The 16,283-nt window shown below is 43.3% G+C and overlaps 1 protein-coding gene across 1 annotated transcript; it reads right to left on the bottom strand.

Moving 5' to 3' along the window:
* Positions 1-12,820: 12,820 nt before the first annotated feature.
* On the bottom strand, positions 12,821-14,298 carry LOC146503447 (vomeronasal type-2 receptor 26-like; the record flags this gene model as incomplete). The annotated part of the gene is made up of 1 exon (XM_085184231.1): positions 12,821-14,298. A coding segment is annotated over one exon (981 nt), but the record flags the coding sequence as incomplete, so codon positions are not given.
* Positions 14,299-16,283: the final 1,985 nt, after the last annotated feature.

Below are 16,283 nucleotides of genomic sequence, written 5' to 3'. Positions count from 1 at the left end.
GTCAGACTGGGCAGCATCACCTCATCCCCCGTCATAATGAACACTGGTGCTCCACAGGGGTGTGTACTGAGCCCTCTCCTCTACTAACTCTACACAGCGACTCCACGGCCACTAGCAACTGGGTCAGGATTGATATTTTTTTATATTGTCATCTGTGCTTAGGAACATATAATCATTTACACTTAGAAATATATAATCATTTGTATGCTGATAAAATATCTTATCTTTCTTAGGTCTGATAAGATTCTGTGTGCACTTGTGTACCATGACATGAGAGGAAGTGTAACCCATATCAACTACGCACTGTCACATGACCCACGTCAGCTGATTTGAGGTCTCTCTCCTGATTTGCTCCTTCCACGTCGCGGCAAGTATGAAAACCGGCTGTGGAAGGATACTTCCGGGTTCGACTCCTGCTGTGGCTATAAGCTTATGGCGTTTAGAAGGGCGTCGGAAAACAAAGCGTTTTCTCCCCTCAATTCGTCTATAAAATCGTATCACCTCAGCGGTAAGTGTCTTTAACATCTACCAAAAACAACCTTTTAGTTGTCAGTAACGAGTTGATCGTTTCCGCGATGAAAAAAAAAAGACTTTGTTCGGCGGCGTTCCCACCGCGAGTAGAACTCTGGTTCGAAAACTGCTGTTTTTGAACACTTTTATTTAAGCACTTAAATGGGCTTTCTTTGAAACAAAGTGCAATTGACTGATTATTGTTATGTGTTGCCTTGCATTTGGCTATGCTTCTTAATTGTTGTTTTTGTATTTGTTTGTAGTGAACGTTACTGGAATGTATGGATTAAGCTACATAGCCAAGATGATTAATAATTTAACTGTTGTACATTTGTGACTGATGATGATGATGATGATTGTTCATTGTTGCATAGGATTGCAGAAAATGTATTTGTTTACTGGTAAACTGAATTGAACTTGATGAGCTAATGGACATTTTTCTGGCCTACAGGTCAGGTTTTTTTTCATACTGAATTGATCTTCTTCATATTGAAGTGGCGAGCCGGTAGGACCATTCTTTCCCCCTCTTTTCACCCACTTTGCCGTCTTTGGATTACAGACATATTTTTTCCCCAATACATGAAGCTGGACCCTAAGGAGGAATTCCTTAACCTCTTAAGCCCCAATGCCCCCTGATACGGGGGCAAAAGGCAGGAGATCAGTTAGGCTTGGGGCTTAAGAGGTTAAAAGTGAACTTTAAAAAAGGACCAAAGGGACTCTTAACAAAAGGACTCTTGCACAGAGAATCACAGCATTAATTAATTAATTAATTGTGGGCATTTATTTATGTTGTGCTTTGTATTTATCATTTTGTTCCAATTCCCCTTTCCCCCATTTATTCAATATATTTTGGGTTTTTCCTAAACAAGAATTTGTAGTCTCTGGTCTCATCATTCACACCATCTACGCTCCATAAAGAACTATTTCTTCTGCGCGTCAGTCAGTAAACTCACCCACTGCAATAAAACTAGCCCTTAAATAACTTTGCGTTACACATGGTGAGCCAGCTATGAGCCTGATGTGTGAATGAGTGTTTTTTGTGTTATTTGATTTAATTGAATATTTGGTATTTTCTGTGGTTTTGAGGTCCGCGAAAAAACAAAACAAAAAAAACATGACGTTTATTGAGGAAAGTGGGGTCATTGTTGCACATTCTGTCATTGTTTCTGATGCCACAAACACTGAGAAGATGAGGAAATTCTTGATTGTTTGAAACAATACGTTCGTATAAAAAAGGTTATTTTCGTGGATGACTTAAATAGCATGTTTTACAAAAACCTGATCGTTGAATACATTGATAGTTCTGCGTTAACCGCTCTCAATCCATTTTTCCCGTATACTCATCAGTCAAAGAATTACTCTGCTTCGACTTATTGTGTAAAATTGCTTGCCGCGGAATGCACAGCCACAGCGGGAGTCCAGACCCCTGCAGTTTACCTTGGCGAGCTCAAACAACTTGCACACCGCAGTGGCAGGGATTTCTGAACATATTCTGAAGGAAATGATGGGACAAATCAGTGAGCATCTGGAAGGAATGGAACAAGACAGTGACTTAGAAGAGGGAGCCTCAGTCCAAATTGTAGAGCCTGCATCATCTCTGCCTGGCCAGCAGGGGTCATCGTCTGGACACTCCGCAATCCCTGAGACAGCTACCAGCAATCCCTCACCTGACCAACAGGGGTCACTGCCACATCCACAAAGATTTTCACAGACTAAAATGATCCCCCCGGAAATACAAAAAGTAGTGGTGGGGCATGTTGTAAAAACAGACACCGTACCTGCATTCAGACTTCGTCCTTTCTCTGGTAAGATTCCCAAACCAGCCAACGAAACCGATTATGAGACCTGGAGGTCTCACATTGAACTGCTGTTAGCAAATCCAAATTTAGCACCTCTACAGATCACTCATCGCATCCTTGAAAGTTTGCTACCTCCAGCAGCAGATGTTGTAAAAGGGCTGGGCTCAAACACAATTCCATCCATCTATTTGGAAGTGTTGGATTCTGCTTTTGCCACCGTACAAGATGGAGAGGACTTGTTTGCTTAATTCCTGAATACATTACAGGATCCAGGTGAGAAACCCTCTGCTTTTTTGCAACGTTTACAACTCACACTAAGCACTGTGATGGAAAGAGGTGGTATCTTGTCTTCAGACTTCAACAAACATTTACTCAAGCAGTTTTGTCAAGGATGCTGGGATAGTGATATCATAAACAAACTACAGTTGGAGAACTTGAGGAGTGATCCAACCCTGTTTTGCAGAGCTCCTACTACTACTTCGAGCTGAGGAGAGTAGACAGCTAGCCAAGGAGAATCTCATGAAGAAGCACCTGACTACATCCAAGCCTCGTGCTGCTGTTCACTCTCAGAGCACATGTGCTTGTGGCCATTCAGACACCAAGGCTATTAATGAGCTGAAGCAACAGATGCAGAAACTGGAGAGTCAAATGGCTGCTCTTCTCTCACAGAAATCTCAATTGTCCAAGCCAGCACTATCTCAACTCGGATCAGCACGACCGAGACCCAGTAGCAGTGCAAACAGTTCCCGGCCTAGAGCAGGCTACTGCTTTAAATGTGGAGAGGATGGGCTTATGTCAGCAGGATGCGCCAACCCTCCGACCCGACACTGGTTCTGAAAAGAAACTTGAAAAAAGACAGCAGGCATGGGACAGCAATAACAAATCATCAAACTAGAGGCAGTCTCTGTGGAGGGACAGACAGAGGCTGCAGTTGTCCCAGTTACAAGCAAAATCACACTGCCTAAAGGACTCATTGGAACCAGAAGTACAGCACAGGTCACAGTTGGAGGAACTGTATTCAACTGCCTGTTAGACACTGGGTCCCAGGTAACCACCATCTCTCACTCCTTCCACCATGACTATCTTTCTTACCAAGAGATACAACCACTGAAAAATCTCCTGGAGATAGGAGCTAATGGCCAAGCTGTTCCATACCTTGGTTATGTGGAGATGAACGTCACTTACCCTCCCAACTTCTTGGGTTCCACCACAGCTGTTGACACACTTGTTCTGGTAGTTCCTGATGTCCAATCAGCTCAGCAGCCATCAATACTGATTGGTACAAACACTCTGGACCTGGCATATGTCCGCTAGAAAGTTAATGCCATCCATGGGAGGGGCGCAGGTGCTTAAAGCTGTAGCTACTTCCGTGCAACTGATGTAAGGTGTGGTAAGCTGAAGACCGCTTCAGCTGTCTTTTTGCTGAAAAATAGTAACGCAACCGCATCGCATTTTCATGTTAGTAATGGTAAGCATCAGCATCAGAACCACTCTCACCCCTCACCAAGTTTGTCTTCTCTTGGTATTGCATCTTTAATCCAAATATTTCACACAAATCATCATCTACTAGAATACAAATTGGGTGTCATTAGGATGCTATGCAACACAGAGTGAACATCATCCCACAGTCTTTGGACACGGAAGCAGAAAAACATCATATCAAGGCCTGATTAAATGTGGTTAGCTGGAGATTTGTCAAAGGTGGGCAGGCATCTAAAGACTGCTCCAGGTGATTCTGGAGAGAAACTGCTGCCCAAGCATAAACCTTTAGTCATTCCTCATATGTCAGGGGATTCAGAAACCTGAGGTTTCTTTTTCTCAAAACACTGTGTCGCTGTAGCTTTGAAACTCCAAAACATGCTACACCAAAAACAGGTCCACCCCAACGATCAGGTCCCCCAGCACAAACATACTAATATAGTGTTTGCTATTAAGTGCCAGATGGATTACCATGTGTTATACATCAGTGAAAGCATATCTTTTGTCCTGTCTTCCTCCCTTCACCCCCAGACGACTGCCCCTCCCTGAGCCTGTTTCTGCTGGAGGTAGATTTCTTCTGGTTAAAAGGCAGCTTTTTCTTCCCACTGTTTCCAAAGTGCTTGCTCATAGGAGGTAATATGATTGTTGGGTTTTTCTCTATATGTATTCATGTAGGGCCTACCTTACAATATAAAGCACCTTGAGGCGACTGTTGTTGTGATTTGGTGCTGTAAAAATAAAACTGAATTGAATTGTGCAAAATATGGGAATCACGCTGGGTTAAAGCTCAGTACAAAACAAAAATGCTTTAGCTTCAATCTCCACTAAATTCTGAACTGAGGCTCTTCCAAATAACTGTTGAGAGAAACCTCTACACATCCTGTCACCTAGTGAAAAAAAACCCCTCCACTATCTTCACAGTACCATCAAACAGAATATGCAACACAAATCAGGCGAGGTTCAAAAAGGTCAAGCAAGAAAGAAAATTGCTGGTATGACATGTATGAAGTAATATTGAAAGTCTTATGTCTTTTTTTTTGCCTGTCCTGTTTTGCTCTTTTGCCATCAGAATTATTGTCTAAAGGCGAAGAAAGATGCCCAACTGATTTACTTTACCAAATGGACCATCCCAGCCTTGCCGTATTGGTCTATTTGATTCACCTTTTATTGTTTATTTTATTTTCACTTGCTAAATACGGGACAGACTTGACTGGGGAAAAGAAAGGGGAGAAAGAAAGAGGGAAAGAAAAACAGTGGGGAAGAGGGACGGGGATAAAGGGCAAAAGACAAAAAACAAACAAAATAAGCAGGCAAAAAATACATATATCAATCACCTGGATAACCTGTTGAGAAAGAAAAAAGAGAAAACAAGCAGAAGAAAAAAAAGAGCAACATAATAAACAACATCACAATGATCTATGGGAATATCACAGTAAATACTAAACATTATTGTGCAGCACGTAAGATCGACAGCGCACAGTGTGCTTTGAGGTAGGAGCCAGAAAGGGTGTAGTTTGTGTGTGTGAGCACCCGTGTGTACACCTGTGAGCATGAGCGCGCTTGTATTTAAAAGGTTCCTTCATGTAATGATCTGCTAGAGGGTGTGGGGAGCCACAGGCCCATCCTCCAGGGCATGAAGCAGGTATGGAGGAGATCAAAACTCCAGACATCCAGAGGCCCTCAGAACACAAGAGACCAAGGAAGACCAACAGAGGGGCAGCTGCGCCACTATCCCAGAAAGAGCTGAGGAGAGCCCCAGATGAGGGGTCACTCAGCAGCTGCGGAGCAGAAGCCAGGGGGGGTTGCAGTGACGTGTCCGTGAGCTCCGCCGGCAGCCAGCTGTGCCAGAGTGACCGAGCCTCAGGTCGAGAGGGTGAGGGCACTCCACCCCCGAAGGGGCCCGAGCAAGCCCCAGGCTCCAGGCCCCGACAAGCAGCCACCAAGGAGTGAGCCGGTGTGTACCTGGACGCCAACCTGGTGTACACCTGGACACAAAGAACCACCAACGCACCGATGTCTAAGGGCGTCTGCCGCCGGCAGGGGAAGTGGTGGGGGAGATAGGCCTCCATACCTTGAAGGGCCTGAGATGTCCCTAGAGAGGTAACGTCTGATACCCAACCTGACATATGGACACAGACATACAGGCACACACAGATACAGACATCCATTCCCACCCTCATGATCTCATATGTAATTACTCAACACTCACCCAACGTGGAGACAGACGTAAAGAGACACTGTACACACCTTTACCCCAAGGCCCTGCATGTGTGGGTGATTGTGGTGGAGCGTAAAGAGGGAGGCAACTGGAGATGGGGAGGGAATGAAGGGAGGGGCAAGTGACCCCTCCCTGAGGCCAGCTCCCCCGCTGACCCCTGTAGGCACCCCCATACTCTGCAACCCGCCAGGGAAAGGGGGCCCAGGCCCATCCGGACCGGGGCCCAGTTCAGCAGTGCCACAGAGCCCAGGACAGCCCACCCGACCCCACCACAGAGAAAACTGCACCCACCCCGTCATCCACTCATCTTCCAGACTACACAAGACAATAGACGCCCAGGCGGAGATCTTCCTCCACCTCTCCTATATCTCCCCCTCCTGCAGAGTGAGTTCCTGAAGAGAGGAGACCTCCTGCAAGATTTAACAACCTCCCCCACCAGTTGAAGAGCCCCCCAGGTGGCTCGATGCACTGGCGGCACCCCGCGCCAGGGCTGGGCCCCCATACACCCACTACCCACAACCATGGCAACACACCAACAAGGACCCAAGCCCCAAGGCCCAGCCCAGAGACGGAGCACCCCCAGAACCCCACACCCGTCCCAGACCCACCCAGGGGAAGCCAGGCTACCAGGTCAGTAACCCACGTCCGTCAGCACAGACCCTCCCCTAGCCCCGCAGGTGTCGTCTACATATCTGTACCAGTGGCTGGGTACTCTTCCTTTGAAAGAGCCAAGAGCCTTCCTTTCCACTTCCTCCATGTAAAGGTTGGCTACAATAGGTGACACGGGGGAGCCCATGGCACAGCCATGTTTTTGTCTGTAAAAGCCTTCGTTGTATTTGAAATATGTATTGGTGAGGCAGAGGTCTAACAGTGTGCAGATCTGATCGGGTGTGAAGTTGGTCCTGTCCTCCAAGGAGCTGTCTTCTTGTAGTCGTTTTCTGACAGTCTCCACTGCCTCTGTGGTGGGTATGCAAGTGAAGAGAGAGACTACATCAAAGGACACCATGGTTTCATCTGGATCCAGGGTAAGTTTCTGGACCTGGTCAGTGAAGTCGGTGGAGTTCTTGATGTGGTGTGGGGTGTTCCCCACGAGAGGAGCAAGGATGGTAGCAAGGTGTTTTGCAATGTTATAAGTGGCTGAGTTTATGCTACTGACTATGGGTCTAAGTAGGACAGCTTCCTTGTGGATTTTAGGAAGTCCGTAAATGCAGGGTATGGCATCCCCTGGGTAAAGGCGGTGATATGTAAGGCAGCCAATGATTTTGTCCTTTTCAAAGTCTTGAAGGCAAGCTATAACTTTCTTTTTGTAGCTGCTTGTGGGGTCTCGCTTTAAGGCTTCGTAGGTATTGTTGTCACTGAGGAGAGTAGTGATCTTTGTATGGTAATCTGTAGTGTTTAGGACCACGGTGCATCTTCCCTTATCAGTTGGTAAAACAGTGATGTTGTGGTCTTTGCTCAAGGAAGCGACGGCCTTCTTTTCCTGTATTGTGAGGTTGGACGGAGGGACTTTGGCACTGGAGAGGGTGGCTGAGACTTTCATCCTGATTTGCTCTGCTTCTGTCTGTGATAATTTATTAATCCGTATGGCAGATTCTGTGCCTGTGATGAGGTCCACTATGGGCAATTGTTGTGGAGAAATGGCAAAATTCAGGTTCAGTGAGATTCCGGTCTGAAAAGTTCTTAACCCATTTCTCCTGACTGTCTTCAGGTGTGTTTTCTTCTCTGGGTTGTGTAGGTTCAGAATGAGGAGTGTGTGTTTTTGAAAGCAAGGTGTGAAATTTCCTGCGTTGTCTTTCTTTTCCTTTAGAGTGTTGGGCCCGCTGAGCCTTGTCCACAAACTTGTAAACCTCTTCTAAGATTGGAGAAGGTAGAAGGGTTTCCAGTTCCTGCAGAGTCTGGCTGATCTTGATCTGGAGGGCATCTATAGTGAAATGGACCTGTCTTATCCTTTCACTTAAAAGGTGATTTTGTGCTCTCTGTAGAATCAAGTCTGCTCTGTATCCCCTGACAGTGGATCCAAGGCGCAGGCTCTTAGGAACAACTCTGCTTTGTCTACATCTTAGGTTGAAACGGAGATGGTTCCTATAATCCGCTAGTTTCCTTGATTCCCTTTCATACTCCCGCACCAGTTGAAGGGTGTTCCTCCCAAAATGTACGGCAATATGTCTGTGAAGGTTCTCAGTCATCCAGGTCATCGTAGTCAAAGGAGCTTGCAAAGAAAAGCGTCTGGACTTCTTTAAGTTACTTGAAGACGTTTCACCTCTCATCCGAGAAGCTTCTTCAGTTCTAAGGTCAAATGGTGGAGAGTCCCAGATATAAACCTAGTGGGAGTGTCCCCCCACAGAGGGACAAAAGGACCCCCTGATGATCCTCTAAATGCCTGAGCCGAGGTGTGAAACTGGGTGTGGGTCCCAATCAGCCAGAGTTTCGGGTGAGTTCATTGTGAAGGTGGGGCCAGGTTTCACAATGAACTCACCCGAAACTCTGGCTGATTGGGACCCACACCCAGTTGTGGAAAAATGTTTACAATTCAGCGCCATGACCCATTATAGCCTTTTTTGTGTTCAATTGTGGTTTCAGCAGGATGATGTAACATTTAGGTCCAAACAGTGTGATCAAAAGACCAAAGCTCGAGGCCAGGATGTCAAATACCTTCACTGCATCTGCATAATTTCCCGGTGAGCTTATATAAACAGGAACAAAAGCCACCCACACAGCACAGAAGATCAGCATGCTGAATGTGATTAGTTTGGCCTCATTAAAACTATCAGGAAGATAGCCAGGAAGAGGACAACCAACATGCCAATATAGCCTAATAACACTTATCCTTGTTACCATCTGGCAGACGTTACAGTCTGTCTGCCCAGACTACAAGACTTAAAAACAGTTTCTACCATCAAGCCATACGACCCCTCAACCACAACACTTAAACACACACAACACACTCCACAGCATGCACTCAGAAGCTACCCTGCAGCTTCACAACTACACTGTACAATCTGCACTGGTCACTTCACTTTATTGGTATTTATATTAAGAAAAAAATGTGCAATACTGTACTAACTGCCACTAATTTTTTTTGTACTGTTCAGTCTGTACTGCTGCTCATTCCTGCCACTGTGCAATATCCCATTTTTGAGTTCAAATTTTTTCTACACATTCTCACTTTTTATTCTACAAGCTCTCACATTTTGCAACATATTTATCTCCATACAAATCCTTCTTGTGGCCAGGTCCTTGGTCAGAGGCAGCAAAAAGGCGTGGTTATTTTTGTTTTCCCTCGGCTTGCTTCCTGTACATTGGGATTTTGGTCAGTGGATGACAGGGTGGTTTTGCTGCATCTTCATGTCTGGGAATGGGTTCTAACTGTTGTTTATGCAAAACATATGTGCAAAGCAATAGTTCAGAGTAATCAGCCTTCTTGGAGTTGCTGGGTGGGGTGATCAAGGGTGCTCCATTTGGTGACTCTGCGATCCTACTGGGAGATTTCAATGCTCACATGGGTAATGACAGTGAGAACTGAAGGGGCATGAAAGGACAGATGGTTTGCCTGATTTGATCCTGAGTGGTGTTCTGTTATTGGACTTCTGTACAGATCACAGTTTGTTGATAATGAAAAGTATTTGTTCGAACATAAGAATGTGCATAAGTTTATGTGGCACCAGGGTAACCTAGGGTACAGGTCAATGATTGATTATGTAACGAGAAATTCTGGAAACTGGTGAAGAGAGGAGCTGAGCTGTCAACTGATCACCACCTGGCGGTGAGTTGGTTCAGGTAGGGGGTAGGATGCTGGACAGACCTGGTACACCCAAATGTATAGTGATTGTGTGCTGGAAGCACATGGCAAAGGCAGTGGTCTGGGAGATCTTCGATACCCACCTCCAGCAGAATTCAGTAGAATTTCAAGCGAGGCTGGAAACATTGAGTGTGAATGCACCATGTTTCAGACCTCCATTGATGAGGCTGCTGCAAGGAGCTGTGGCTGCAATGTGGTTGCTTACTGTCATGGTGGTAATCCCTGAACCAGACGGTGGGCACCAGTGGTGAAGGGCACCATCAAGCTTTGGAAGCAGATGATGGTACTGTCAGGTGTGAATGTGGCACAGGTGGTAGCTGAAGCAAAAACTCAGATGTTGGAGTTTGGTTAAACCATTTAAATTGAATCTGGCAAAGTGTCGAGTGATTCAGAAGGGTAAAGTGGTGCTCTACTTAGATGGTGTTTAGTGGGAGTAGGATGGTGCTAATTTCAGCTCAGGACTTGTCAGGTAATGGGAGTTTGCCCAACCAGTATAAATGTATTTTGTGGACTTGGAGAAGGCAAATGCATCCCTCTGAGTATCCTGTGGGGGAGTGTGGTATAGTATCATCTATTGATATCATCCATTCGATCTCTGTATAACCGTCACAGGAGCTTGGTCTGCATTGTGAGCAATAAGTCATAGTCAGTCCTAGTGCGTGCTGACCAGGGGTGTCCTTCGTCACTGATTCTCTTCATAGTTTTTATGGACAGAATTTATAGACATAGCTAGGTGGCAGAATGATTCCACTTTGGTGACCTGAGAATCTCTGAGAAGTGGAAGAGTTTGAGTATCTCAGGGTCTTGTTCAAGAGTGAGGAGCGAGGGAAGCAGGAGATTGAAAAGTGGAGTGGGCTATGGCTGCAGTAATGCTGAAGCTGCAAGAGAGCTGAGCAAGAGAGCAAAGATCTTGGCTTACTTGTCAATTCATGTCCCTACCCTCACCTATCTCTTGGTAGTTACCAAAGATTGCTGATACAAGCAGCAGAAATGAGCTTTCTCCAGAGCATGGCTGGCCTCTACCTTAGCAATACAGTGAGGAGACCAACCATCTGACAGATGCTCAGAGTAGAGCTGTTACTTCTCAACATTAAAAGGAGCCAGTTGAGGTGGTTCAGGAATCTGGCTGAATGATGGTTCCTGGCTGCCTTTTGGATGAGATATTTTGGGCATGTCCTACCAGAAGGAGGCAGACGCAAGGCATGTTGGAGAGATTATATTACTTGACTGGCTGGGAACACCTCGATGTTTACCCGGATAAGCTGTAGGAGGTGGCTGGGAAGAGGAAGGTCCGGGCAACCTTGCTTAGGCTTCTATCCATGTGATCTATCCAATGATAATTGAAAAAAATGGGTGGATGGATGAACTGATTATAAATCTTGTTCTCAAATATATCTACAGGGTATATCAGTAAAGACTTTCAACTCTAAAAGATTTTTATTCATAAAAATACAGTTTTTGATTTAACTGTTCTGTTTAATTTGTGAGTAGTTTATATTTATTCAAGATTAACATGAAGACTTAACCCTTTAAGACCTACCAAGTCCGCCAGAGCTTATATTATATTTTTACATGTTGTAGAGACATTTTTGGGAGCATTTCAAGTTGCTATACATCAATACAACCATTACAGCCTAAATTTTAATAATATGTATGCATTAAGGGCATAGTAATTATATAAATTGCAAAAACGTGCAATAAACTACAAAAAAATTGAAAATCGTTTTTGTTTTTTTAACATATATTTCTAGTTAGAGAAATTTAAGAGGCTTATCCCTCAAAACTGTAAATACAAAAAAGTTGCACAAAATAGTTTCCCACCACAGGAAATTTATTTTGAGTGTCTTCATAGTTTTATTTTTTTGAAATACACCAATTTTTATACACTGCAGGAAAAACGAATATAAATATTATAGTGCAAATTTGCAAAAAAAAAGCATATGCATCAAAATAAACTATTTCCAGCAATTTGAGTTCTAAGCATCCCAGAAAAGACACAGAAAGTCATAAAGTCAAACATAACTTTTAAAAACACCAGTATAGGCTGATGAGGCCCTGATGGTAAAAAACTACATTTCCGTGAAAATGATATCACTTCCGGTTTCAGGCAGGTCATGGCGGACATGCGATAGTTTGAGCTGACGTCTATTCCAACGTAGGAAGTGTTATGAACAGCTGATCGGATCGACAAAGCCTGTTTCTGGAATATTATTTTTTTTGTTGCTGCAAGTGCTTTTTATGCAGTTTTTGCAAAGCCATATGTGGAAGGAAACCGTGACCTGGGACAAGCTGATGGCATAAGATGTCAGTACAACTTCCCCGGTTTCATATGCAAAAAAAATTATTGCACTAGCTCACGTGGTTGCAGTGCTACCGGGATTTAAAAGTAGTTGCGCAAAATGGAGCGTGCCCGCTCTGACCGGTTTTAAAGGGTTAATATGCAGACACCTCTAAACCTCACGTCTGTGAAAATGAGATAATGATGTTATGGTAAATGGCCTGTATTTATACAGCGCTTTACTAGTCCCTAAGGACCCCAAAGCGCTTTACATATCCAGTCATCCATCCATTCACACACTGGTGATGGCAAGCTACATTGTAGCCACAGCCACCCTGGGGCGCACTGACAGAGGTGAGGCTGCCGGACACTGGCGCCACCAGGCCCTCTGACCACCACCAGTAGGCAAAGGGTGAAGTGTCTTGCCCAAGGACACAACGACCAAGACTGTCCAAGCCGGGGTTCGAACCGGCAACCTTCCGATTAGAAGGCGAACTCCCAACTCTTGAGCCACGATCGCCCCACTTATGGTGAAAACACTGCGTACAATAAAAAAAAATGCTTTTGCTTCTAACTCCATGAAAGTTGATGCTTAACATTTTCCAAAATCCTATATGTTTACAGAAGATTCTATCTCATCCTTGTGTCTGAAACAGCCACTATATTTACAGTACCATCATTCAGAATATGCAAATAATGTGTGATTAAAAACAGGTCAGTCCCATTTATCAGTTCATTCACACTTATATTTTTTGACAACTTCATGCACTCACTCTAAGCTTAACCTACATAACATGACAGTAGTGCACTATTTTAAGCATCATTTATTTTTGTTTATGGATTTTTTTGATACAAATTTTATATTTTATCTGTGAATGTGGTTTGACAATGTGGTTATTCCTGATCAGTTTGTTTAGTTTCATTTTGACATATGTTTTCATTATCTTTGCATGAACATTGTGCTTTTTCCAACAAATATCCCCAGTAGAAAGCAAGACTGAAAAAAAGAGAGAGAAAAAGGCTGCCACAATTTATCTAAATATCTAATGCTGAATGCCCATTGTTTCAACTGTAATGATCAAAAATTCAAATGTTACTACTAACACCCACCCCCCAAAGAAAAAAGAGAAAAACATGTTTCTACTGCACCCTATTCAACGTATCCTAACTACTGGAGTTTCTCTTCTTTCTAATATACTTTAAAGCTGCTTTTATAGTCTACGTGGAAAAATAATTAAGACTCACTGCCACGACCCATTATAGCCTTTTTTGTGTTCAATTCGGGTCTCATTATTATTATGTAACATTTGGGTCCAAACAATGTGATCAACAGTCCAAAACTTGAGGCCAGGATAGCAAATACCTCCACTGCATCTGCATAATTTCCTGGTGAGCTGATATAAACAGGAACAAAGGCCACCCACACAGCACAAAAGATCAGCATGCTGAATGTGATGAGCTTGGCCTCATTAAAACTGTCAGGAAGATTCCTTACCAGGAATGCAATTAGAAAACTGAGGAAAGCTAGAACGCCAATATAGCCCAATAACACTGCAAAACCAACAGCTGACCCAAATGCACACTCATAAACAATCTTATCATTTTGGTATTGGGTGTTTTTATGTGGAGTTGGAGAAGCAGAAACAAGCCAGGTAGTGCAGATGGCTGCTTGAATAAATGTAAGGCACAGAACTGTTCCTCTCTGCTGCATAACACCAAACCACTTCAGACTGGTTCCCCCTCCTGGCTTAGAGGCTTTGAAAACTGCCAGAACAACCATGGTTTTTACCAGGATGCATGAGACACACAGCACAAAGCTGATCCCAAATGCTGCATGTCTGAGTTGGCATGTCCACAGCCTGGGTCGCCCAATGAACAGCAGTGAACAAAGAAAGCACAGCTTGAGTGACAGCAATAGCTGGAAACTAAGTTCTGAATTGTTTGCACGTATTATAGGTGTTCTGTGATGGTAGATAAAGATCCCTAGAACAACAGCACATGTACATGTGCCCAGCAGTGAGGTTGCTGTCAAACAAATACCCAGAGGCTCATGGTAGGACAGAAACTCTGTCTTCTTTGGAACACAGTGGTCACGCTGGGGGTTTGACCAAAAATCCTCTGGACAACTGGTGCATTCCAAGGAGTCTGGCAAAAGGAGAAAGATGAAGAAAGTGGAAGATGGTGAATTGCATATTATATTTAATGAAAATGAAATTCAATATGTCATGCTGATAGATTAAAAAAAAACAAAAACAAAAAACACTTACTGCCTTTGTTATTGATTTTTCCCTCAGAACAAGGGATGCAGTCAAAACAGCATTTAGGTTCCCCCTTCCTTCTCACCATGTGGGTACCAGGTGGACAGCTCTCACTGCATACCGATTGAACTGGCTGTTGCACAAAAATAAATATTTCCTAGCAGAATGACATTCACTGTAAATGTGACAAAAGGTAAAGTTTGAAAAGCCATGTATAACCTTTTTGGAATTAAAGTTCCAGAAGATTTTGTCTTCATCAAGTAGGATTTCTTCACCTTTGAAAGCTGACCTCTTAACCTCACCTACATTATGAACTTTAGTGCTTCCATCAGGGAGCCACAACCAGTTCATCACATCGTAAATTGGCACCACATCACCATTTTCATCAAATGACACTTGATCACCAAATGGAGTGGTGAAGTTTACCCTTTCCAAGTAATAAACAAGCTGTTAAAAAGTAATATATAAGAAATAAATTTCACAGTGCAGGCAGTGGCACCCACTATCCAATAACCAAATTAAATCTAACGCTTATTATACCTGTACATATTAAAGACATTAAAATCTAGTTCTAAATTAAACAGGAACATCTCCAATTGTGCCATATATATGCATACTAGTTAATGTGCTCTAATATAAAAAATATTAAACACTACTTTTGCTCAATACGAAAAAATCATTTAGCTCTCTTCAGCTCATTTCATCTTATTGAATTGTTTTTTTTTATCCAATAGGATAATTTTTTTTCTGAAAGTAATTATAGAAGAAATGATTTACTCAGATGAAGAAAAAATTCATATCACACCTGCCATGGCTCAAGTGATTGCAGAGTGGCACAGCTGTGCCCACTGAAAGGCCCTCTTCCTGGCTTGCATCGCAGCATGTCATCAAGGGAATATGCCAGAGCATAAACAGCTTTGTACACATTGTACTCAGGCCGGAGGTTGGAAATGTCCAAGAACTCAGTGTTCACATTTTCTAAATCTTCCTGTCCAGTGCATAATGCACCTCCACCGTCCACCCAACTTGCTGGAGCTGGTGCAAATCTGCACTGAAATGTGAATTCCCAAAACTGATTCACCTGAAACACGTTATTGGAAAATGTTTATTTTGTTTTTTGTTTTAATATTGACAAGAAAAAATTGTTGCAGCTACTATAGTAAATTTCAAACTCTCACCATGCTCTTTCCATAGTTATTATTGTGATGTAGGTCAGGATATATTTCTAATAGGAATTCCCTGAACCCTGTTATTTCTCCTCGGCGAATAGCAATGCCCAGTGTACCTCCCAGGTATGGCATGAACTTAGTTGTTTGAAGCACAGCAGCTGTTGCTGTCCAGCCTTCACTGGCCAACCACTGTAGACCTGTTACATTCTGCTTTACTACCTGTGCATTTTATTTAACCAAATGTAAAAAGTGATAATTTAACAACTACTTTCGTGACATTTTCATGTTACTGAAGTATTTTGTCATGTTAAAATTTATTTTATATCATTTGTTTTCTGCATTCATTCAAATAAAAATATAATACATCTTTTACACTGAGTAGAGATGCATATTTTTATACCAAGAAACAATCAAACCTCTTCTATAAGGTTTATCATATGACTCTCGTGTACAAATGCAATGACCACACGAGCTGTTGATTTTTTCATCACATTCACAATCCTCCTGAGTTCATCTGTGTCTTTGTCCCAGGGTAAAATCTCAATGTAGGCAAGGCAACCTTCTCCAGACACACTCAGCTCAGATTGTAAGGATCTGGCTGCATGAAATCCATAATCATCGTCAGTGATGAGCAGACCTGCCCAAGTCCAGCCAAAATGTTTTAGGATCTGAATCATAGCACGTACCTAAGTGAATACAGATTAAAACATGAGTGCTGCTCATCAGCTGCTGTTGACTTTTTGTATTTTTCCTGATTGATTTTTAACCTGGAA

This window comes from Neolamprologus multifasciatus, chromosome 14, assembly GCF_963576455.1.
Source record: "Neolamprologus multifasciatus chromosome 14, fNeoMul1.2, whole genome shotgun sequence".
Classification (NCBI taxonomy): Eukaryota; Metazoa; Chordata; class Actinopteri; order Cichliformes; family Cichlidae; genus Neolamprologus; species Neolamprologus multifasciatus.
This window is presented reverse-complemented; position numbering and strand designations above follow the sequence as displayed.